Below are 20,581 nucleotides of genomic sequence, written 5' to 3' on the forward strand. Positions count from 1 at the left end.
GAAATCAAAAAATACCTAGAGACAAATGACAACGAAAACATGACGATCCAAAACCTATGGGATGCAGCAAAAGCAGTTCTAAGAGGGAAGTTTATAGCAATACAAGCCTACATCAAGAAACAAGAGAGGACTTCCCTGGTGGCGCAGTGGTTGAGAGTCTGCCTGCCAACGCAGGGGACACGGGTTCGTGCCCCGGTCCGGGAAGATCCCACATGCCGCGGAGTGGCTAGGCCCGTGAGCCATAGCCGCTGAGCCTGCGCGTCTGGAGCCTGTGCTCCGCGACAGGAGAGGCCACAACAGTGAGAGGCCCGCATACTGCAAAAAAAAAAAAAAAAAAAAAAAAAAAAAAAAAAAGAAACGAGAAATCTCAAATAAACAGCCGAAACTTATACCTAAAAGAATTAGAGAAAGAAGAGAAAACAAAACCCAAAGTTAGTAGAAGGAAAGAAATCATAAAGATCAGAGCAGAAATAAATGAAATAGAAACAAAGAAAACAATAGCAAAGATCAATAAAACTAAAAGCTGGTTGTTTGAGAAGATAAACAAAATTGATAAACCTTTAGCCAGACTCACCAAGAAAAAGAGGGAGAGGACTCAAATCAGTAAAATTAGAAATGAAAAAGGAGAAGTTACAACGGACACCGCAGAAATACAAAGCATCCTAAGAGACTACTACAAGCAACTCTATGCCAATAAAATGGACAACCTGGAAGAAATGAACAAATTCTTAGAAAGGCATAACCTTCCAAGACCGAACCAGGAAGAAATAGAAAATATGAACAGAACAATCACAAATAATGAAATGGAAACTGTAATTAAAAATCTTCCAACAAACAAAAGTCCAGGACCAGATGGCTTCACAGGTGAATTCTATCAAACGTTTAGAGAAGAGCTAACACTCATCCTTCTCAAATTCTTCCAAAAAATTGCAGAGGAAGGAACACTCCCAAACTCATTCTACGAGGCCACCATCACCCTGATACCAAAACCAGAGAAAAATACTACAAAAAAAGAAAATTACAGACCAATATCACTGATGAATATAGATGCAAAAATCCTCAACAAAATACTAGCAAACAGAATCCAACAACACATTAAAAGGATCATACACCATGATCAAGTGGGATTTATCCCAGGGATGCAAGGATTCTTCAATATACGCAAATCAATCAATGTAATATACCACATTAACAAACTGAAGAATAAAAACCATATGATCATCTTAATAGATGCAGAGAAAGCTTTTGACAAAATTCAACACCCACTTATGATAAAAACTCTCCAGAAAATGGGCATAGAGGGAATCTTCTTCAACATAATAAAGGCCATATACGACAAAGCCACAGCAAACATCATTCTCAATGGTGAAAAACTGAAAGCATTTCCTCTAAGATCAGGAACAAGACAAGGATGTCACTCTCGCCACTAATATTCAACATAATTTTGGAAGTCCTAGCCATGGCAATCAGAGAAGAAAAAGAAATAGAAGGAATACAAATTTGAAAAGAAGAACTAAAACTGTCACTGCTTGCAGATGACATGGTACTGTACATACAGAATCCTAAAGATGTCACCAGAAAACTACTAGAGCTAATCAATGAATTCGGTAAAGTTGCAGGATACAAAATTAATGCACAGAAATCTCCTGCGTCCCTATACACTAACAACAAAAGATCAGAAAGAGAAATTAAGGAAACAATCCTATTCACCATTGCACAAAAAGAATAAAATACCTAGGAATAAACCTACCTAAGGAGTTAAAAGACCTGTACTCAGAAAACTATAAGACACTGATAAAAGAAATCAAAGATGATACAAACTGGGCTTCCCTGGTGGCGCAGTGGTTGACAGTCCGCCTGCCAGTGCAGGGGATGCAGGTTCGTGCCCCGGTCCGGGAAGATCCCACACGCCGCGGAGCGGCTGGGCCCGTGAGCCATGGCCGCTAAGCCTGTGCGTCCGGAGCCTGTGCTCCGCAACGGGAGAGGCCACAACAGTGAGAGGCCCATGTACCCGGCACCAAAAAAAAAAAAAAAAAGATGATACCAACTGATGGAGAGATATACCATGTTCTTGGATTGGAAGAATCAATATTGTGAAAATGACTTTACTACCCAAAGCAATTGCAGATTCAATGCAATCCCTATCAAATTACCAGTGGCATTTTTTACAGAACTAGAACAAAAATCTTAAAATTTGTATGGAGACACAAAAGACCCCAGATAGCCAAAGCAATCTGGATGGAAAAAAACGGACCTGGAGGAATCAGACTCCCTGACTTCACACTATACTAGAAAGCTACAGTAATCAAGACAGTATGGTACTGACACAAAAACAGAAATATAGGTCAATGGAACACGATAGAAAGCCCAGAGATAAACCCACGCACCTATGGTCAACTAATCTATGACAAAGGAGGCAAGGATATACAATGGAGAAAAAAACAGCCTCTTCAATAACTGGTGCTAGGAAAACTGAACAGCTACATGTAAAAGAATGAAATTAGAACACTCCCTAACACCATAACAAATTCAAAATGGATTAGAGACCTAAATATAAGACCAGACACTATAAAACTCTTAGAGGAAAACATAGGAAGAACACTCTTTGACATAAATCACAGCAAGATTTTTTTTGATCCACGTCCTAGAGTAATGGAAATAAAGATAAATGTAAACAAATGGGACCTAATGAAGCTTAAAAGCTTTTGCACAGCAAAGGAAACCACAAACCAGTTGAAAAGACAACATTGAGAATGGGAGAAAATATTGCAAGCGAATCAATGGACAAAGGATTAATCTCCAAAATATATAAACAGCTTACGCAGCTCAATATTAAAAAAAAAAAATCCAATCCAAAAATGGGCAGAATACCTAAATAGACATTTCTCCAAAGAAGACATACAGGTGGCCAAGAAGCACATGGAAAGCTGCTCAACATCACTAATTATTAGAGAAATGCAAATAAAAACTATAATGAGGTATCACTTCACACCAGTTAGAATGGGCATCATCAGAAAATCTACAAACAACAAATGCTGGAGAGAGTATGGAGAAAAGGGAACCCTCTTGCACTGTTGGTGGAAATGTAAGTTGATATAGCCACTATGGAGAACAGTATGGAGGTTCCTTAAAAGACTAAAAATAGAATTACCATATGACCCAGCAATCCCACTACTGGGCATATACCCAGAGAATACCATAATTCAAAAAGACACATGTAGGGACTTCCCTGGTGGTGCAGTGGTTAAGAATCCGCCTGCCAATGGAGGGGACATGGGTTCAAGCCCTGGTCCGAGAAGATCCCACATGCTGCGGAGCAACTAAGCCCGTGCGCCATAACTACTGAGCCTGCACTCTAGAGCCCGAGAGCCACAACTACTGAGCCTGTGTGCCGCAACTACTGAAGCCCACGTGCCTAGAGACCATGCTCCGTAACAAAGAGAAGCCACCACAATGAGAAGCCCACGTACCGCAGCGAAGAGTAGCCCCCGCTCGTCGCAACTAGGGAAAGCCTCCGTGCAGCAACGAAGACCCAACACAGCCAAAAAGTGATTAAAAAAAAAAGAAAAAAAAATAAAATAAAACAGAATATTTCAAAGAATAAAAAATAAGGTTGACACCAGATTTTAACTGATAAATAATTAAGGGTGAGGAATGGACTCTATACATATGGGAAAACAGAGAAAATCATATCCTAGTCATTAACTCAATGTTGGTGGAAGAAACTTATAGAGCACTGATAACTGGCGCCATCATCCTGAAGAACAACTTGATGATATGGGAGGGTCAGTCCATGCTTTCATTCAGAAATTCCACTTCAGGGAGTAGGCTCTAAAAATGTTATCATTCCTCACCGTTGTAGGCCTCCTCCCTGCTTTATTTAGAGCACTTATCATGGTCTAACTCTATGTCTCTTAATTCTCAATTCTGTTGACTGTCTCTGTCTCCTCTACTAGAACATCAGCTCTTCAAGGGCAGGGACCTATTTTGTCACTGTCATACCCTCAGAAGGTGCTCAGTATTTGTTGAATGAATGAATGTTCTAAAGAAACAAATACTTACCCCCATCCCCAAACAGGTATAGATGTAAAATTCATAACAGCATAATTTATAATTATAAAAATCAGAACCCGACATGCCCAGAGAATACCTCAGCAAATTAGAATATAATGACACCAAAAAATGCCAAGTAGCCATTAAACATTAAAAATTTAATGAAAACATTTATAAATCAAGTGAAGAAATATAATAGCATATCATGCAAAAAATGTTTTGTGGTGCCTTACCCATTCAGAACTGCAGCTCATGGGAAGCTGTATAAATACTAACGTATTAATAAAAGAATCACTGGATTCTTTCATGACTACTTTCTTTTAAGTTACACTCAATTTTAAAATATTCTATCAAGTCTGCAGTATTTTGAGAAGAAAAGCAGCTACTGTTTCAATGGGAAAACTAACACAACAGTTAGTACGACTTGAGGAGCGGGGTGATAAATTGTTCCCTTTTGCAAAGACTAAAAAATGTTTAAAAAAAGTTAAAATTCAACAATGGATATGAAACTTCCTTAGTCCCTGCAAAGCAGTGTTATTTTCCCATTTTATTTATTTTTAAAATCAGATTCTTTGTGGTATAATGTACATACAATAAAATGTACCCATTCTAAGAGAATACTCAGAGGTGACCTTGACTGAAGGGCTGAGTGTGGCAAGTGGCATCTACAGGATGCTGGGGAAGAGCTCACCTCCTTCAGTCTTCACAGGTGAGGGAGGCACTGGCTCTTCCCCAAGGTCCTAGCCTACCTGGCAGCAAGAACATTCCTTCCCCCCCTCACCAAGGCCATGCACACCTGTGCCCTACATGGGGCCTTGTGTGGCCAAGGCCAGGGTGCCGGGCCCGCGATGGCTTGGTCTCCTTAGCATATGGGCCAGGTGCTCAGCTACAACAGAAACAAGGAGAGCCAACTTGTGAGCTGGGCAGGAGCCTGCCTCTGGTTTCCATGAGGGTCAGTCAGCAAGCGTGGACTTCAGTCAGGCCTCCGTTACTAGCGGCAGGCTCTACAGCTTTGAGCATGCTTCCAAACCTCTCGAAGCCTATTTCCTGACTGGACTGAAGAAGAAAATACTTTTTCAGGATGAAGGTGAAAATTAAATGAGACAATCCACAGGAAGCCATGAGGTGGGAACTCACTTTGTGCCGGCCACGAATATCCTGGTTGTCACTTTGGACACCTGCCATCCAGGACTGCCTCCACACCCATCCTGGCTCTGAAAGGCACCACAACCAAAAATGGGCAGTAGGGGCTAAAGCGTGTTTACGAGGAAGGCTCCAGAGGACCCATTTCACCCAGTTCAACATGCAGCATCTCAGCTGAGGCAGAGCTGCAGCTTCTTCATGTGTTTTCTAAACAGGGCCCAGGGGAACAAAGGCAAACCATCACAGCACCATTCCACCATCCCTGGGTCACAGTGGAACTGCCAGTCCACAACAAAGGTGTAAAGATCCATTTCTGCTCAGTTGCTTTATCTTTCACAACTAAAAATAGTCCAAGGTAGCTTCAGCTGCCCCTAAATCAGGTCACAGAACAGCAGGAGACATTCCTTTGGCAAAAAAGGACACATTCTTGTCCTGTATCTTGTACTGGTAAGTGAGGCTCCGATCTCGCTGGGCTGTGGGCTCTGATGGTCTCCTCCACAGGATCCTCAGCTAAGTGACAAAGAGAAGAGTGAAAGAGGAAAGGCATCCCCAAATACCTGCTCCATTGTGAACCCTTCCTGCCTCATCGGTGACCTTCAATTGAGGTCATGCACCATGCAGTAATGGGACCGACTTCCAAAACAAAGCTTATTACCAGACACCTAAAAATAAATGTTTCCCCTCCATTACAATAGTAATATTTGCTCATTACAGAAAACATGAGAGACAAAGAAAAGTAAAAGTAGAAAAAAAAAACATCCAGAGAGAAACCATTAAAATATTTTTCTGCATTTCCCTTTGGTCTTTTCTGTGTGCACGGTTTTGTACTTTTTGGCTAGATGAATTTTGAAAATCAACACAACAGAATGTGTACACTCAATTCCGAGGCTCAGGAAGACTGGACATTTGTCTCTAGTGACTAGAAAGCTCTGGGGGGCTGACTGGCTTCAGAGCCATAAGCTGCCGGCAGAAGCTTCTCCTCAGGCTATGCCTGGAGCGCACCACCAGCACAGCATCTCTGGGCCTGTGCTTTGTTTTCGACACGGACTCTGAACGACTCTGGGCCAAAACGCCCACCCACCCTTAAAGGGTCAAAAGTGGTCAACATGAAGTTAACCTGGAAGAGGTGGTAAAGGCTTTGGGGTGATCCCAAAAGAGAAGTTTCAGAAGGCAGCGAACCACGGCAGCCCCTGGGCATGGGGAGAACCTGACCTCCCTCCCAGGGCAGGACTCAGCTTCCACCTAAGTACTCCAAACATCCCAGGCAGAGGCAGCAGTGGGGGCAGCAACGCCAGCCAGGGGAATGGCCTCCCCAAGTTTCTATTTTATTATATTTTTATTAAAAAAATTTTTTTTTGGCTGCGTTGGGTCTTCATTGTTGCACGCAGGCTTTCTCTAGTTGCAGCGAGCAGGGCTACTCTAGTTGCGGTGCGTGGGCTTCTCATTGCGGTGGCTTCTCTTATTGTGGAGCACAGGCTTTAGGTGCGCAGGCTTCAGTAGTTCTGGCACATGGGCTCAGTAGTTGTGGCTCGCGGGCTCTATAGAGCGCAGGCTCAGTAGTTGTGGCACACGGGTTTAGTTGCTCCGCGGCCTGTGGGATCTTCCCGGACCAGGGCTCAAACCCATGTCCCCTGCATTGGCAGGGAGATTCTTAACCACTGCGCCACCAGGGAAGTCCCAAGTCTCTATTTTAAAAGGAACGGTGTTGGCCTGAATATACAAAGCCTGCTGTGGTCCTGCAGAGGAATTCCGCTGTTTACGGCCTTCCCCTGTAGACAGCCAACTTCTCTTCAGGAGCTCCCCTTTGGCTGCAAATGGACTACCATGGAAAACCTGCCTTGGTGCACGGGGCCTTGGTGCACGGGGCCAAACTGGGGCGGACTCTGACACACTTCTGAGGCTTCCCTTCCACCTGAGGGCAAGACCCAACCAGACCACCCCACAGCCGGACACTATCCCACAGGCAGCCTAGACTCGGGAAGTGAGCAGCTCCCAGTGAGCCCCAGTCCCTGCGCACCTGCCCATGCACGTCCTTGCAGAAGCCGGTGGCCAGGCCTTCAGCCCGCAGTATCAGGTGGCTCTGGTGGCCAAGGCCATTCAGCAGGATGTCATTCTCCTCGTCCTCAGCATCTCCACTGTCGTGCACAAGGGCCACTACATTTCCCTGCAACAGAGACCATGATGGAGACCGATGGGAAGGGACACCAGGACCAGGGTGTGCTGGGCTCTCAGAGCCTCCACTGCCCTGCATCCCTCTCACAGATCAGCCTCCCAGCTGTAGCATCCGCTTTGTGGGAAGCACCCGTGCCTGGACTCCAGGACCATAACTGCAATCATCTGCTGGATAGTCTCACCAGCACATCCAACATGTACTTCCAGCTCAATTCATCCACAAGCGAGGAATAGTGTCCAATTGTTAAAAAGAATAAAGCAGATCTGTGTGTTCTGTTTTGAGGCAATGGAGAGCAAAACGTACTGTGTGTTAGTAAAGGAAAAGAGGTACCAAACCGTGCGAATGGTAGGTTACCAATAATGTGAAGAAAAATGCAGGGAAACAAGTGTACATACAAACGTGTTCATGACTGCATAGACTCTCTGGAAGGATATAAAACGGAGGAAAAGAGACAGTTACTTTTGGCTAAAATAGCCTTTATACTGTTTATAACTTCTATTTTTTTTTACTGAACTATTCCCAAGTTTTACGTTTTCAACTAAAAGAAGTATTTTTACAAAAAGAGGTTGGTAGTGGGCCACAGAGCAGGCTGAGCTGCAGCAGCTGACTCTGACTGCTTCACTCTCTCCACAAGCCCCAGTGAACTGTGTCCTCCAAGCCCCATACATTTCCTCCTCCTTCCCTTCTCTCCCCATCACCCTGGCACCTGGCCCTGTGACTGTAGCCAGGACGGCCTCAGAAGGTCCCCTGACCCCAGCTTCCAGGCAGGACCTTACAGGCAGGAGGTGAGCAACATGCACTGCTGGATCCACACACCCCTGGCCAACCCATTTACCCCCTCCCCACTGCTCTGCACCCAGCCTGGCCCTGTGGGCCACATGCTGAGCTGCCGTGCTACAAGCTTCCCCTCACTTAACTCCTGAAGTCTGGTTCCTGGGAGATGGGCACCACAGCTGTTCCTATTTTGTTAAAATCTCTAGTATGGCAGAATTTCTATTTTTGCCTCACCACTTGACAATGAAGGTTACACCCTATCCCTGTATTGCACCTCACAATTTTCATATTCCTTTTTTGGGGTTTTTTTTGGCTGCACCTTGCAGCATGCAGGATCTTAGTTCCCCGACCAGGGATCGAACCCGTGCCCCTGCAGTGGAAGCACAGAGTTTTAACCGCTGGACCGCCAGGGAGGTCCCTTCACCTCACAATTTTTTTTTTTTCACCTCACAATTTTTAAAGCAGTTTTACACCCATTATCTCAGCCAACCTTCAAAACACACTCAGAGCGATATGACAGCACGTGGCAGAGCGGGGACAGCCTCAGTACCGCAAATGACCAGCCCCGTTAAAGACAGTGCCGGGCACCCTTTTAGTTTTCAGGGCCTTATTTTTCATCAATGGCAGGTAGTGGAGAGCAAGGTGCGTTGACTGAAAGGTTCCTGGGCCTGCCAGGGTAAAGCCAAAGCCCCAGGTAATTAAACAGAAAAGATCACTGCACACAAGTGAGGCCTGGGCCTGTTGGCCCGTACGGGTCACAGGCAGGAGCACAGGGAGCAGGCCCGTGATTACCTTCCATTCCCGGCACACGGTGGCTCTGCAGTAGTGGATGAAGTCCAGCACCGCCACTGCCCCCACGCCCAGGCTTAGCAGCACACTGAGGTCGTCCACCAGCAGCACCGGGCACCTCCAGGCAGCCTCCCCACTGTCCACGGGCTTCAGGGCCTCCTGTACAAACTCATACAGCGGCTGCAGATTCCCAGAGTTGGCCTCCCTGGGACACAGGGCAAAAGTTACCAGAGAGCTCACGTGCTCTACAAGTGTTTATGAGACTGCGCAGCACCGCAGGAAAGGGTTAGGGGGAGGGAAGGAACTGGATTCCAGTGCCTGGCACCAAGGGGCTCACGATCTGGCTGGAAAGAAAAGGCACGCATGCACACGTGAGTACATTTACTTCAGTTCAAATATTCCCTGAGGCCTACTAGGTACAAAGCACTGTGCTAAAAACTGGCGGACACAGAAATAAACAGCCCCCGAGGCTCATACAGTCTCTCAATCCAAGAGCATAAGGCATCTGAAAGACTCATTGAGACTGGGCAGGAGAGGCCTTCCCGGGAGGTCACAATTGGGTATGAAAGTTAAGCAACGGTGCAGGTGTCCTGGGGGTTTAGGGCAGCAGTCTAAGGGCTACCGGTGTGCTCGTGTGCGTACCAGGTCCAACCTGTTTCTGACACACATGGCCCTGCTACCTCCATCTCCCCAGTGACTACAGCAGTTGTCTCCCAGCAATAGCTCGGGGCCCGGGGCCCAGGCACTAGCCCCACTGCCCCACACTCCAGGGCTCAGCCCCACTGACAGCAGGGACAACAGTGCCCTACAACCTGGGCTCAGGTGTAAACCAGGCCCACGCATTCAGACAAAGACACCCGGGTTCAGAGATGCGAAGGGCTGTGCCCCAGGCCACACACACAGAGTCAGGACACGTGGCCTTCTGACTCCACACTGAGCCCGGCCACTATGGAAGGCTGAGTCTGAGGGAGAGCAGAGCGGGGAGAGGTCCCGTACAGACTCCCTGGGGTGGAGGAAGCGCAGCAGCCAGGTGAGGCATCTGCTACATCTGGGACTGATGCTCATGAAAGACAAGAAGCAGGAACACCAACCTGCAGGCAACAAACTTTTTCTTAAAGGGCCAACAGTAAATATTTTAGGCTTGTGGGTCATACGGTCCCTGTCTCAACTCTCACCTCTGATGCTGTAGTGCCAGACAGCCAGGGACAATACGCGAACAAACAAGTGTGGCTATTCCAACAAAACTTTATTTACCAAACCAGGTAGCTGGCCCATGTCCCGTAGTTTGCTGACCCCGTATCAAGCCAAGAACAGAACAGAGGTGTGTGCTAGGGCTCTGAGCCAGGGTTGGAAAAACCAGCAAAGCACACTGTTCTGCCATATGTCCAGCAAATAAGGCTTTCTATCGCTTCAGGGACAGCCACACACCCTCTGGCCCACGGTCAGAGCCAAGGACCTTCTGATAATGCTGTGACACCAGGGAGGTATCTGACTCCTGAAGCCAGCTCTGCCCTCCCATACACTGAGGAGAAGGAATCACACAGCAACCCTGGGCTGGGCCTACCTGCCAGGTGTGCTCTGGGCTGGGTCGTGGGCTGACTGACCTGAGGAACTGCAGGGGGTGTGGCTCCTCCTGAGGCCGAAAGAAGACGTCCACTGCAGACTTGAGACCCTCGAGGAACACGAGCTGCCCGCATTCCCGCGCTGTGGTCAGGCTGACACCCTACACCCGACGGAGAGGCGAGTGAGTTCCTGCACCTTGCGCGGGACCCATCAGAGAGACTAGACTCCAGCTCACGAGAGGGCTCCAGACACGTTCTGAACCCTGCAGACGTGTGCCTGTCCACCCTCCGGAGGAGTCCATGTCTTGCATCCCCTGGGTGTTCCCAACACACAATCCCCGTTCTGCTTTCAGATGTGCATTTACATTTACCTGTCACATTTTTTTTAAAATTTACTTTCTTTTGCTTATATATTTATTTTTATGATTAGCCAGTACTGGTTTTTAATTTATAATAGTAATATAAAGTTTCTTTTTTAAGGGCACGTAGTTACAAAATTTTAAAAACAGTAAGTGGGGGGGTGGTGGTGGGATGAATTGGAAGATTGGGATTGACATGTATACACTAATATGTATAAAATAGATAACTTGGGCTTCCCTGGTGGCGCAGTGGTTGGGAGTCCACCTGCCGATGCAGGGGACACGGGTTCGTGCCCCGGTCCGGGAGGATCCCACATGCCGCAGAGCGGCCGGGCCCGTGAGCCATGGCCGCTGAGCCTGCGCGTCCGGAGCCTGTGCTCCTCAATGGGAGAGGCCACAACAGTGAGAGGCCCGTGTACCGCTTAAAAAAAAAAAAAAAAAGATAACTAATAAGAACCTGCTGTATAAAAAAAATAATAAAATTCAAATATTAAAAAAAAAATACAGTAAGTAAATAATAACAGTAAAGACGGTGGCAGGATGACATTCTCTGCCGCAACTACTCAACTCTGCTACCGTAGAGCAAGAGCAGCCATAGACCATTTACGAACAAATGGGGCTGGCTGTGTTCTAATAAAACTTTATCTACAAAAAACAGGGGGGCTTCCCTGGTGGCGCAGTGGTTGAGAGTCCGCCTGCCGATGCAGGGGACACGGGTTCGTGCCCCGGTCTGGGAGGATCCCACATGCCGCGGAGCGGCTGGGCCTGTGAGCCATGGCCGCTGAGCCTGCGTGTCCGGGGCCTGTGCTCCGCAGTGTGAGAGGCCAAAACAGTGAGAGGCCCACGTACCACAAAAAAAAAAAAAAAAAAAAAAAAAACAGGGGGTGCAGGCTGTGGTTGGTCAACCCCTGCTCTAGACCAGCACTTCTTAAATATAGGTCTTCATGAAACATGCAATTAAGAATCTCTTGAGATACCTGATTAAAATGCAGACCCCTGAGCCCCACTCCAGATCTCCAGAACCAGAAGCCTTGGGGGCAGGGCCCAAGAATGTGCATTTCAACAAACACCCAGAGATGGTGACACCATCTAAATGTGCAACCCACCGTTCTGTCTGTGCAGAAACAGGTAACATGGAACTCCTCAGACTCCTCATGCCCCTAGACCAGGCCTCAATCACTCATTCATACACCAGAGTTCACTATATGTAACACCATTAGCAACAGTAGCCACCCTGGCAGAGAGAAGGATTCCTGATCATCACCTTTGCTCTCACTCATTACCATTCGCCTGACGTAAGAACAATAATACACCAAGAGGATTGAAGCTCACGCTCTAGTACTTTGCACACCCAGTGCTGTGCATGTCATTCCTACCGTGTTGATGATTCCAAGGTAACAGAAAAAGCAGCCAAAGTGGATATGAGAATACACAACTTTCTCATCTATAAAAACTGATGTTAGGGCCACAGACATGCCTCACAGACCTGGAATGCAATACATGTTCGTGACATGACAGCGCTCCCTGAGCTCATGATCTGACCTCTGACACAGGAACTTCTCCCTTCCCTGCAAAGGATGAGAAAGAGCTTACCCTTCTCTCACTCTCTCATTGTTTTCTCCCCATCAGAGAAGAGGCAGTGATGTGGCCCAATAGTATGACGGGCACTTCAAAGATCACTGCTGATGGGTGGCCTGGTTCTCTCCCTCTCTGAGGCTGACCTAATCAAAACAAACAGCAAAAACACACTACAAGGGACTTCCCTGGTGGTGCAGTGGTTAAGAATCTGCCTGCCAATGCAGGGGACACAGGTTCGAGCCCTGGTCCGGGAAGATCCCACGTGCCGCAGAGCAACTAAGCCCGTGCACCACAACTACTGAGCCTGCGTGCCACAACTACTGAAACCCGCGCACCTAGAGCCCATGCTCTGCAACAAAAAGAAGCCACCGCAATGAGAAGCCCGCGCACTGCAACGAAGAGTAGCACTTGCTCGCCGCAACTAGAGAAAGCCCGCGCACAGCAACAAAAACCCAACGCAGCCAAAAAATAAATTAAATTTAAAAAAAAATCCTAGCAGGACTTTAAAAAAACAAAAAAACAAAATAACACACTACAATAACAACCCAGTAAATTCACCAGGTCACAGGTCACAAGTAATGGGCCAAGCCAGGCCAGGAGGTTCATCAGCCTCTGGGCCATCTTATTCTTGCTTGGCTGCATCTAATGAGATGAGGGGCAAACCAAGATGAGGTAAGGGGCACATGATAAAAGCGCCTACCTCTCCCCACATTTGGGTCCTAAGCCCTAGACTTAGGGAGACACAGTGGGAGGCACTCAACTTGGCAGCAGACCAAGCTGTGATCTCTCTCACTCACTAGGAACAAGATTAAAGCTAACACCGAGAAGGAGAAAACCTTAACTGGTCCAGACTCAACAAAGAAGGGTTTGATTAATTAACAACAGATCTGGGACTTGCCTCGTGGGGCAGTGGATAAAACTCCGTGCTCCCAATGCAGGGGGCCCGGGTTCGATCCCTGGTCAGGGAACTAGATCCCACATGCTTGCCGCAACTAAAGAGCCCGCCTGCCGAAACTAAGACCCAGTGCAACCAAATAAATAAATAAATATTTAAAAAAAACACACCCAGATCTGGTTCTACAAACTTTATAAATTAACAAAACACGTAGAGATGCTGCCTTAGCCCTTCAGAGAAGGGGTTCAGGATTCCATGATTTCCTTAGTCCCTCCCTTGCTAAATTCTCCACAACCCAAACAGGGAAGCCCAGCCTCCACAACCCAAACAGGGAAGCCCAGCACACTCACACATGCCTGGCACACACACTGACTCAGGGATCCCATCATGGAGTTCTAAAATATTTACCAGCTTCTGTCCCACGATATTGTAGTGACTGAAGGACTGGATGAGTGCCACAAAGCAGACTTTACAATTAGCTGGAAAATAAAATAAAATAAACTGATTTTTAATAAAGTCTCTACTTACAATCAGTCTCGTATACGTCATACCTCTGGAAACAAAAGCAGTGAGGCAGATCTAGAGAACCGAGGCCTTGCAACCTGACATACCCAATTTGATTCTAAGATGTACTTTTTTTCGTATTTAATAATTATACCTTATTTCATTGATTCTGAGATGTACTTCCTCTGTGAGAGGTATTACTAGGAATCTTAATTTGTTCCACTGAAAATAAATAGTGGTTTTTAAAAAATTATATTTTTCTAATTGCTTGTTGGTGTACAGAAATACAATGGATTTTTTAAACTAGTCTTATACCCAAGAGGAGACAAGGGGAGCACAAAGAAGCTCTAGCTACCTTATGAACATAATTAATTCTAATAATTTATCTGTAGATTCTCTTGGTCTTTATAAGCTGACAATAACATCATCTGGAAAGGAAGATAACTTTCAAAGCTGTAAATTATTACAATTAAGAGTGCCAAAGGTCTACCGTGTTTCCTGGCCTGGCTCAGCGGGGACTCAAGGAGAATCAATAAGTCTTTTTTTCATTTGGCTGTTTTCTTCTTCTAATCAATTTCTGTGTGTGAATTGCAGTGGCCATGCTGTTTTCTTCCCTGTGTTCTTTAGGAAGCATCTACTGCCAGGGCAAAGTGTTAATGGGTCAAGTGCCTAGAGACTTCAAAATAGACAAGGACCAAGGAGCAACTAAATGAGAAGACCACACAAGGACCTCAGGGAGGCAGTGCCTATGCAGGACATGGAGAAGTGGAAGGCGGGACTGGATACAGGGAGCACATGCTACTCTCTGGCAGAGCAGGAGATGGAACCAGATGGTCCAGTAATCAGTTACCTGATAAACAGACATCTGGCTGCCTGAACACCAAAGCCCTGGCTAGTTAATACGATTCCTATTGCTTCCTGAATCAGCCTTTTTTTTTTTTTTTGCCTTGGGTTTTCTTTTTCTACAGTCCATACCTTTGAGATAGAAGGAGAGAAAGTGGTGCACAAGGAAACTGCCATCTGTCTTGGCATCACAGAGTAGAGTCAGTTTCCCCTAAAAGTTAAGAAGAACACAAAAAGATGAATTAGACTCCCAGGAAAGAGGTCAGCTGAGTGTCAAAATCTAGTCGGTTGTATCCACCCCTAAATTTCTACACCTGGAGACTCTGCGTGTGTGTGTGTGTGTGTGTGTGTGTGTGTGTGTGTGTGTGTGTGTGTGTGTGTGTGTGTGTGTGTGTGTGTGTGTGTGTGTATTTAACCACAAAAAGAAGAAAATAAGTCAAAATTATGGAAAAACCAATAATGAAAATGATTGGTATTAAGTCACTCATTATGGGCAAGCATATCTCAACCTCATAATTCCCAAGGCAATAAAGAACAGAATCCCTTCTCTTCCTCAACAGTCTTGGAGAGAATTAAATCCTGAACAAAGGAAGCTTTTATCATGGAATCCAACAAAAATCACTGACTGCCAAGATTTTAAGGGGTCTTCTAAATAGTCATCTGATCCAGCTTCCTCCCTATTTCTAATCCTGCTTCCAATTCTGTCCCCTAAGTAGGGGAGAGTGAAGAAGTAGTTGTTGACAGAGACTTCCAGTATCAAAGTCCTCCTCCCAAAGGCCCTGGAAACTGCTTCAGGCAGAGCTCTGATCATGGAAAGCCCTGGAAAGACCTCTAACAATGGTCTCTGCAGGGCCTGGCTGCCCTGCTCCAGCCACCCCTAGTTCCTTCTCAGTGACAGGGAAGGTCGTCTCTGTGCTGTTGTGATTTTTTTCACTTATAAACTATGAAAGATCACACTAGCAGAACTTGAGGGTTAACCCTAGCGCCGTCTGTCATTTCCTGGCGCCCACTTCTATCCTCCATTCCCTGCGGCCCTGGGCTTGGACTTTGGAGGTGCTAGTAGTAACTGGCAAGGTAACCAGCGCCATCTGGAGGCTTGGGCAGAGAAGAACTGCTGGGCAATTAAGATGCACAAGTATCCATTGAATACTATTTGCCAGGCATTAGGGAGTCATAAAAAGGCTTTACACACTTGGTGCCTTGTCCTTCTGGAAGAGCTTACCATTTCATCAGAAAGACAACAGCTATGAAATAAGTCAGGTATATTCCTAGGGGAGGTAACCCTTGGGCGAAAGCGTGGAAATTTTCGAAATGCCCTAGAGTGTGAGAAGGAGGGAGAAGAAAACAAGAGTAGCGAGCCTGTGGTGCCAAAGGTGGACTCCTACAATCCAACGTTGGCTGAGGGCAGCTTCAAAAAGCACTATTCGAGAACACGAGGAGGAAGAGGAGCAGCAGCATTCACTGCGACCTGCCGAGCGCTCCCGAGCCAGAGGGAGGTTCAGGGTGGTTAAGAAGCTGGTCCCACGTGATGGGTGGAGAGTCGAACTCTCCTCTCCTCTCCTCTCAGGCAGCCTCTTTTGGGGCGCCGTAACTCCCACCACACTGAACACGCAAAGGGCTCGCCCAGTACACGTCTGTGAACTTAAGCCAATCCAAACGTTGGACATGCTTCCTATGGACTTTCAAGGGCACGCACGACCTTTGAGAAGGCGCCAGATGCCCACCTCCCACAAGCCCAAATGTCCAGGCCAGCCCCGGGCGGGCCCTCTTTGGACTACAACTCCCAGGCGCCCCGGGGGTCCCCGGACGTCGCGTTATTTCTCACGGGTCCGCGTGCACTTCCCGTACGGTCTTCCGCCACGCTCCCAGGACGCGCCCCCTTCCCGACCGTGCAATCTCTTACCTGCTCCGCCTGGTCAGGCGTGGTGTTGAGAAGGTTATTGAGTTCCGGGAACATTCCGAGCAACGGGAACGAGCACCCTAGACGGGAAGATGGGGCTGCCGCGGAGACAGCGGAAGCTGAAGATCAAAACCCATGCCACAAAACCGCGCGGAAGGAGCGCGCATGCGCAACGCCGCTTCTAGGCGCCGGCCGCAGCCAATCGGGCGGGCGCCTTGACCCGGGCCGCACCCGGCGCACGCGCGGGGATGCGCTTCCGGCCGGGGGACCGGGGCGGTGGGAGGTGTGGCTCCTTACCTGCGGGTCCCCAGCAGGGGCTTCCCACCACCGAGGCCCCAGGAGACCGGTTTCTTCCTCCTTACCTTGACCGCTCTCTCTCCCCGGCCCGGGGCCTCCGGACAGTACGGCCTGTCGAGCTCCTGCGGCGTGCCCAACACTGCTAGAAGCTCGAGCTGCATCGGCGACCCAGACTGGCGAAGATGCCCTCCCTCGCGCAGAGCAGAAAACAAACATAATGAACACGGAATCATCTATTGAAACGTTCTGTGGAAAAATGAAAAAGCAGGATAAGGGAGTAACGATGGAGTGGGGGTAGGTTTCGGAATTAAAGAGGTTGTCAACGTAGGGTCACTGACTAAGTGTGGTTGAAACACGCTGTGCAAGCTCCTCCTCGGGGCTTTTGCACTGTTTCCTCTTCCTCTACTGCTCTTTTCCTAGATACTCAACCGTTCAAAAAATCCCCCACTTCTTTCAGATCTTTGCTCAGATGTCACTTTATCACCGAGGAGTTTCGTAAGCATCCTATTTAAATCGCAACAGCCCCTTCCCCAGCACCTCTTATCCTTTCCCCCGCTTTTATTTTTTTTCCATACCATTTATATCTAGTACACCATGTATAGTTTTCTTCTAGCCCAATCAACCTCACATCCCCAGGGATAAACGTGTAATTCGAAGAAGTCAAGTTTATTTGATCATTACAGTGAGGGAGATAGCAAACAAGTGGAGCCCACGGGCCTATCAACAAGCACAGGAGAAAGTTGTGTGAGGATCTGGGTTCAGGGGAAATTTAAATGAAGCAGTGTTTTGATGGGTTCGCATCAGAGCACAGCTGTCTAAAGAAAAAGTCAAAATGTGGCCTGTACTGCAAAGTAGTCCAGGGTTTCCATGGAAATGAGAAGATTAAGGTAGATGTGGGGCTTCCCTGGTGGCGCAGTGGTTGAGAATCCGCCTTCCAATGCAGGGGACACGGGTTCGAGCCCTGGTCCAGGAAGGTCCCACATGCCTCGGAGCAACTAAGCCCGTGCACCACAACTACTGAGCCTGCGCTTTAGGGCCTGCGAGCCACAACTACTGAAGCCCGTGCGCCTAGAGCCCGTGCTCCGCAACAAGAGAAACCACTGCAATGAGAAGCCCGTGCATGGCAACGAAGACCCAACGCAGCCAAAAATAAAATATAAATAAATAAATTTATTTTTTAAAAAAAGATGTGGAATGTAGTCACTTATCTGAAGCTCTGCATCTAGGTTGGAAATGGAGGCTCCTGTCTCTATGTGTCAAAATCACTTAGATCCTCCAGCCAAGAGTGGATGTTTCATGATTACTGCTATGTGAGAAAGAGGAAAGCAGGCAGGGGCATCCAGGGGCTGCCCTGACACTCAAAGCTAGGTCTCCATGTTTTCCTGTCGAGTGTGAACAGTTTCACAAAACAACAACATCAGCCTCATTGTGATGGATAAAGACAAAACTACACAACTCCATCATAATGTTGACCACAGAACATGAACATTGTCTAAGACAAAACCGAAATATCCCCTTTCCCAGAAAATGAGTGCCGCTTCATACCAATAATATAGCCACACGTGAGTTAGACCACCCTATATATACTAAGACATATTAACATGGCGAACCATAGAATTTAATCCTATTGCTCAGCCATAAAAAGAATGAAATAATGCCATTGGTAGGAACATAGACAAACATAGAGATGACCATACAAAGTAAAATCAGAAAAAGAAAAATATGATATCACTTATAGGTAGAAGTGAAAAATTGATGCAAATGAACTAATTTATAAAACAGAAGCAGAATCACACAAGGAGAAAAACTTAGGGTTACCAAACGGAAAAAGCGCAGTGAGAGGATTAAATAAGGAGATTAGGATTAACATACACACTAATACATACAAAACAGATAAGCAAAGATGACCTACTGTACACCAGAGGGAGCTCTACTCAACACTCAGTAATAACCTACGTAAAAAGAGAATCCGAAAAATAACAGATACATGAATAAATACAACTGAATCACATTGCCATAGACCTACAACAACATGACAATTGTAAATAAACTATATGTCAACAGAAAATAAAAATTATTTAAAAAAAAAGAAAGAAATGCCTATTCTATTCCAATCAGAGCTCGGTGACTGGGGCTGGTGTCACATCCCTAAAGCTTGAACAGACTTGGGTCAAAAGGCTGGACTGTCCTGGGGCTGAGGGAGCTGGGAAGGATGTGGTAGCAAAGCAGCCCCCGTTGGACTTGTAGTGACAGGTCCCCTCTGGATGGACCACAGTCTCTGGATTCTGGTGGGCCCTCCTACACCTCAACCAAGCCTAGTGCACCCAAAGAATGATGGACCTCTGGGCTGGAAGAACTTTGAAATGTCACCCGGTCTGCACGTCTCCTGGTGGTGGGGTTCCCACGTGCAGCCTCTTTCTTTAGAGGCGCCCCACCTATATACGACAGCACCCTCAGCATAGAGGTTTGACAGAGGTTGGGATTTGTCTGGGGAGGGGGTGGGAGGGTAAGGGGGAATGAGAAAAGGAACACAAGTTCTTGGGTGTTTCTTCTGGCACATTCCACTCTAATTCACAACCCAGGAACAGGACTAGCCCTAAGGCCCCCGTACCTTAGTAACCAGAGTTGGGCAGGAGGAAATGCTGCTGCCTTGTGGCGGTTTCCCGTAACAACAACTTTAACCCCGCTGCTTATGGGCACTTAATATTCACAAAGCCTGCAGGGCTGTAAATGACACCTGCCCCCAAGAAAGATCCTCGGGGAGGTAATCAAAAGAATTAAAGACAGGGCGGACCTTCAAGCAGTCAATTTCAACAGGGAAACTGTACTCACACCGTTTAAAACAAAACCGCATGCGGGCTTCCCTGGTGGTGCAGTGGTTGAGAGTCCGCCTGCCGGTGCAGGGGACACGGGTTCGTGCCCCCCTCCGGGAGGATCCCACATGCCGCGGAGCGGCTGGGCCCGTGAGCCATGGCCGCTGAGCCTGCGTGTCCGCAGCCTGTGCTCCGCAACGGGAGAGGCCACAACAGTGAGAGGCCTGCGTATCACACACACACACACACACAAACATTACGCCAAGTGGGAGGTAGCCGACATACTCAATATATCCAAGTCAAGCGCTGAAAATCATGTGCACCAGCTTGGTTATGTTCATCACTTTGATGTTTTGGTTCCACATAAGTCAAGTGAAAAAAACCTTGTTGACCGTATTTCCACATGTGATTCTCTGCTTAAAGGTAATAAAAACGTTCCATTTTTAAAACAAATTGTGATGGGTGATGAAAAGTGGATACTGTACAATCGTGTGGAATGGAAGAGATCGTGGGGCAAGCAAAATGAACCACCACCAAGTACACCAAAGGTCGGTCTTTATCCAAAGAAGGTGATGCTGTGTATGTGGTGGGATGGAAGGGAGTCCTCTATTATGAGCTCCTTCCAGAAAACCAAACGATTAATTCCAACAAGCACTGCTCCCAGTTAGACCAACTGAAAGCCGCACTCGATGAAAAGCATCCGGAATTAGTCAACAGAAAACGCATAATCTTCCATCAGGATAACACAAGACCGCATGTTTCTCTGATGACCAGGCAAAAACTGTTACAGCTTGGCAGGGAAGTTCTGATTCATCTGCCGTATTCACCAGACATTGCACCTTTGGGTTTCCATTTATTTCTGTCTTTACAAAATTCTCTTAATAGAAAAAATTTTAAT

General features: G+C 47.0%; 1 protein-coding gene across 1 annotated transcript; it reads right to left on the bottom strand.

Moving 5' to 3' along the window:
* Positions 1 to 4,242: 4,242 nt before the first annotated feature.
* ELP6 (elongator acetyltransferase complex subunit 6) lies at positions 4,243 to 16,711 on the bottom strand. The gene is made up of 7 exons (XM_082664346.1): positions 16,577 to 16,711; positions 14,806 to 14,884; positions 13,735 to 13,805; positions 10,537 to 10,655; positions 8,936 to 9,137; positions 7,214 to 7,360; positions 4,243 to 5,706 (listed from the first exon to the last, which is right to left on the bottom strand). Exons 1-7 carry the CDS (start codon positions 16,628 to 16,630, stop codon positions 5,578 to 5,580), a joined length of 801 nt encoding a protein of 266 aa, XP_082520472.1. The 5' UTR covers positions 16,631 to 16,711; the 3' UTR covers positions 4,243 to 5,577.
* Between the last annotated feature and the right edge of the window lie 3,870 nt (positions 16,712 to 20,581).

This window comes from Grampus griseus (genome assembly GCF_964374135.1).
Source record: "Grampus griseus genome assembly, chromosome: 10".
Classification (NCBI taxonomy): Eukaryota; Metazoa; Chordata; class Mammalia; order Artiodactyla; family Delphinidae; genus Grampus; species Grampus griseus.

What these genes read in the sequence shown, in the direction of transcription:
- ELP6 (XM_082664346.1), bottom strand. Translation starts at nt 16,630, where the DNA reads ATGTTCCCGGAACTCAATAACCTTCTCAACACCACGCCTGACCAGGCG. An exon ending in CACCCCCTGCAGTTCCTCAG is followed by an intron (nt 9,138 to 10,536) that starts GTCAGTCAGCCC and finishes CCTGTGTCCCAG; the next exon opens with GGAGGCCAACTCTGGGAATC. An exon ending in CCGTGTGCCGGGAATGGAAG is followed by an intron (nt 7,361 to 8,935) that starts GTAATCACGGGC and finishes TCTCTGTTGCAG; the next exon opens with GGAAATGTAGTGGCCCTTGT.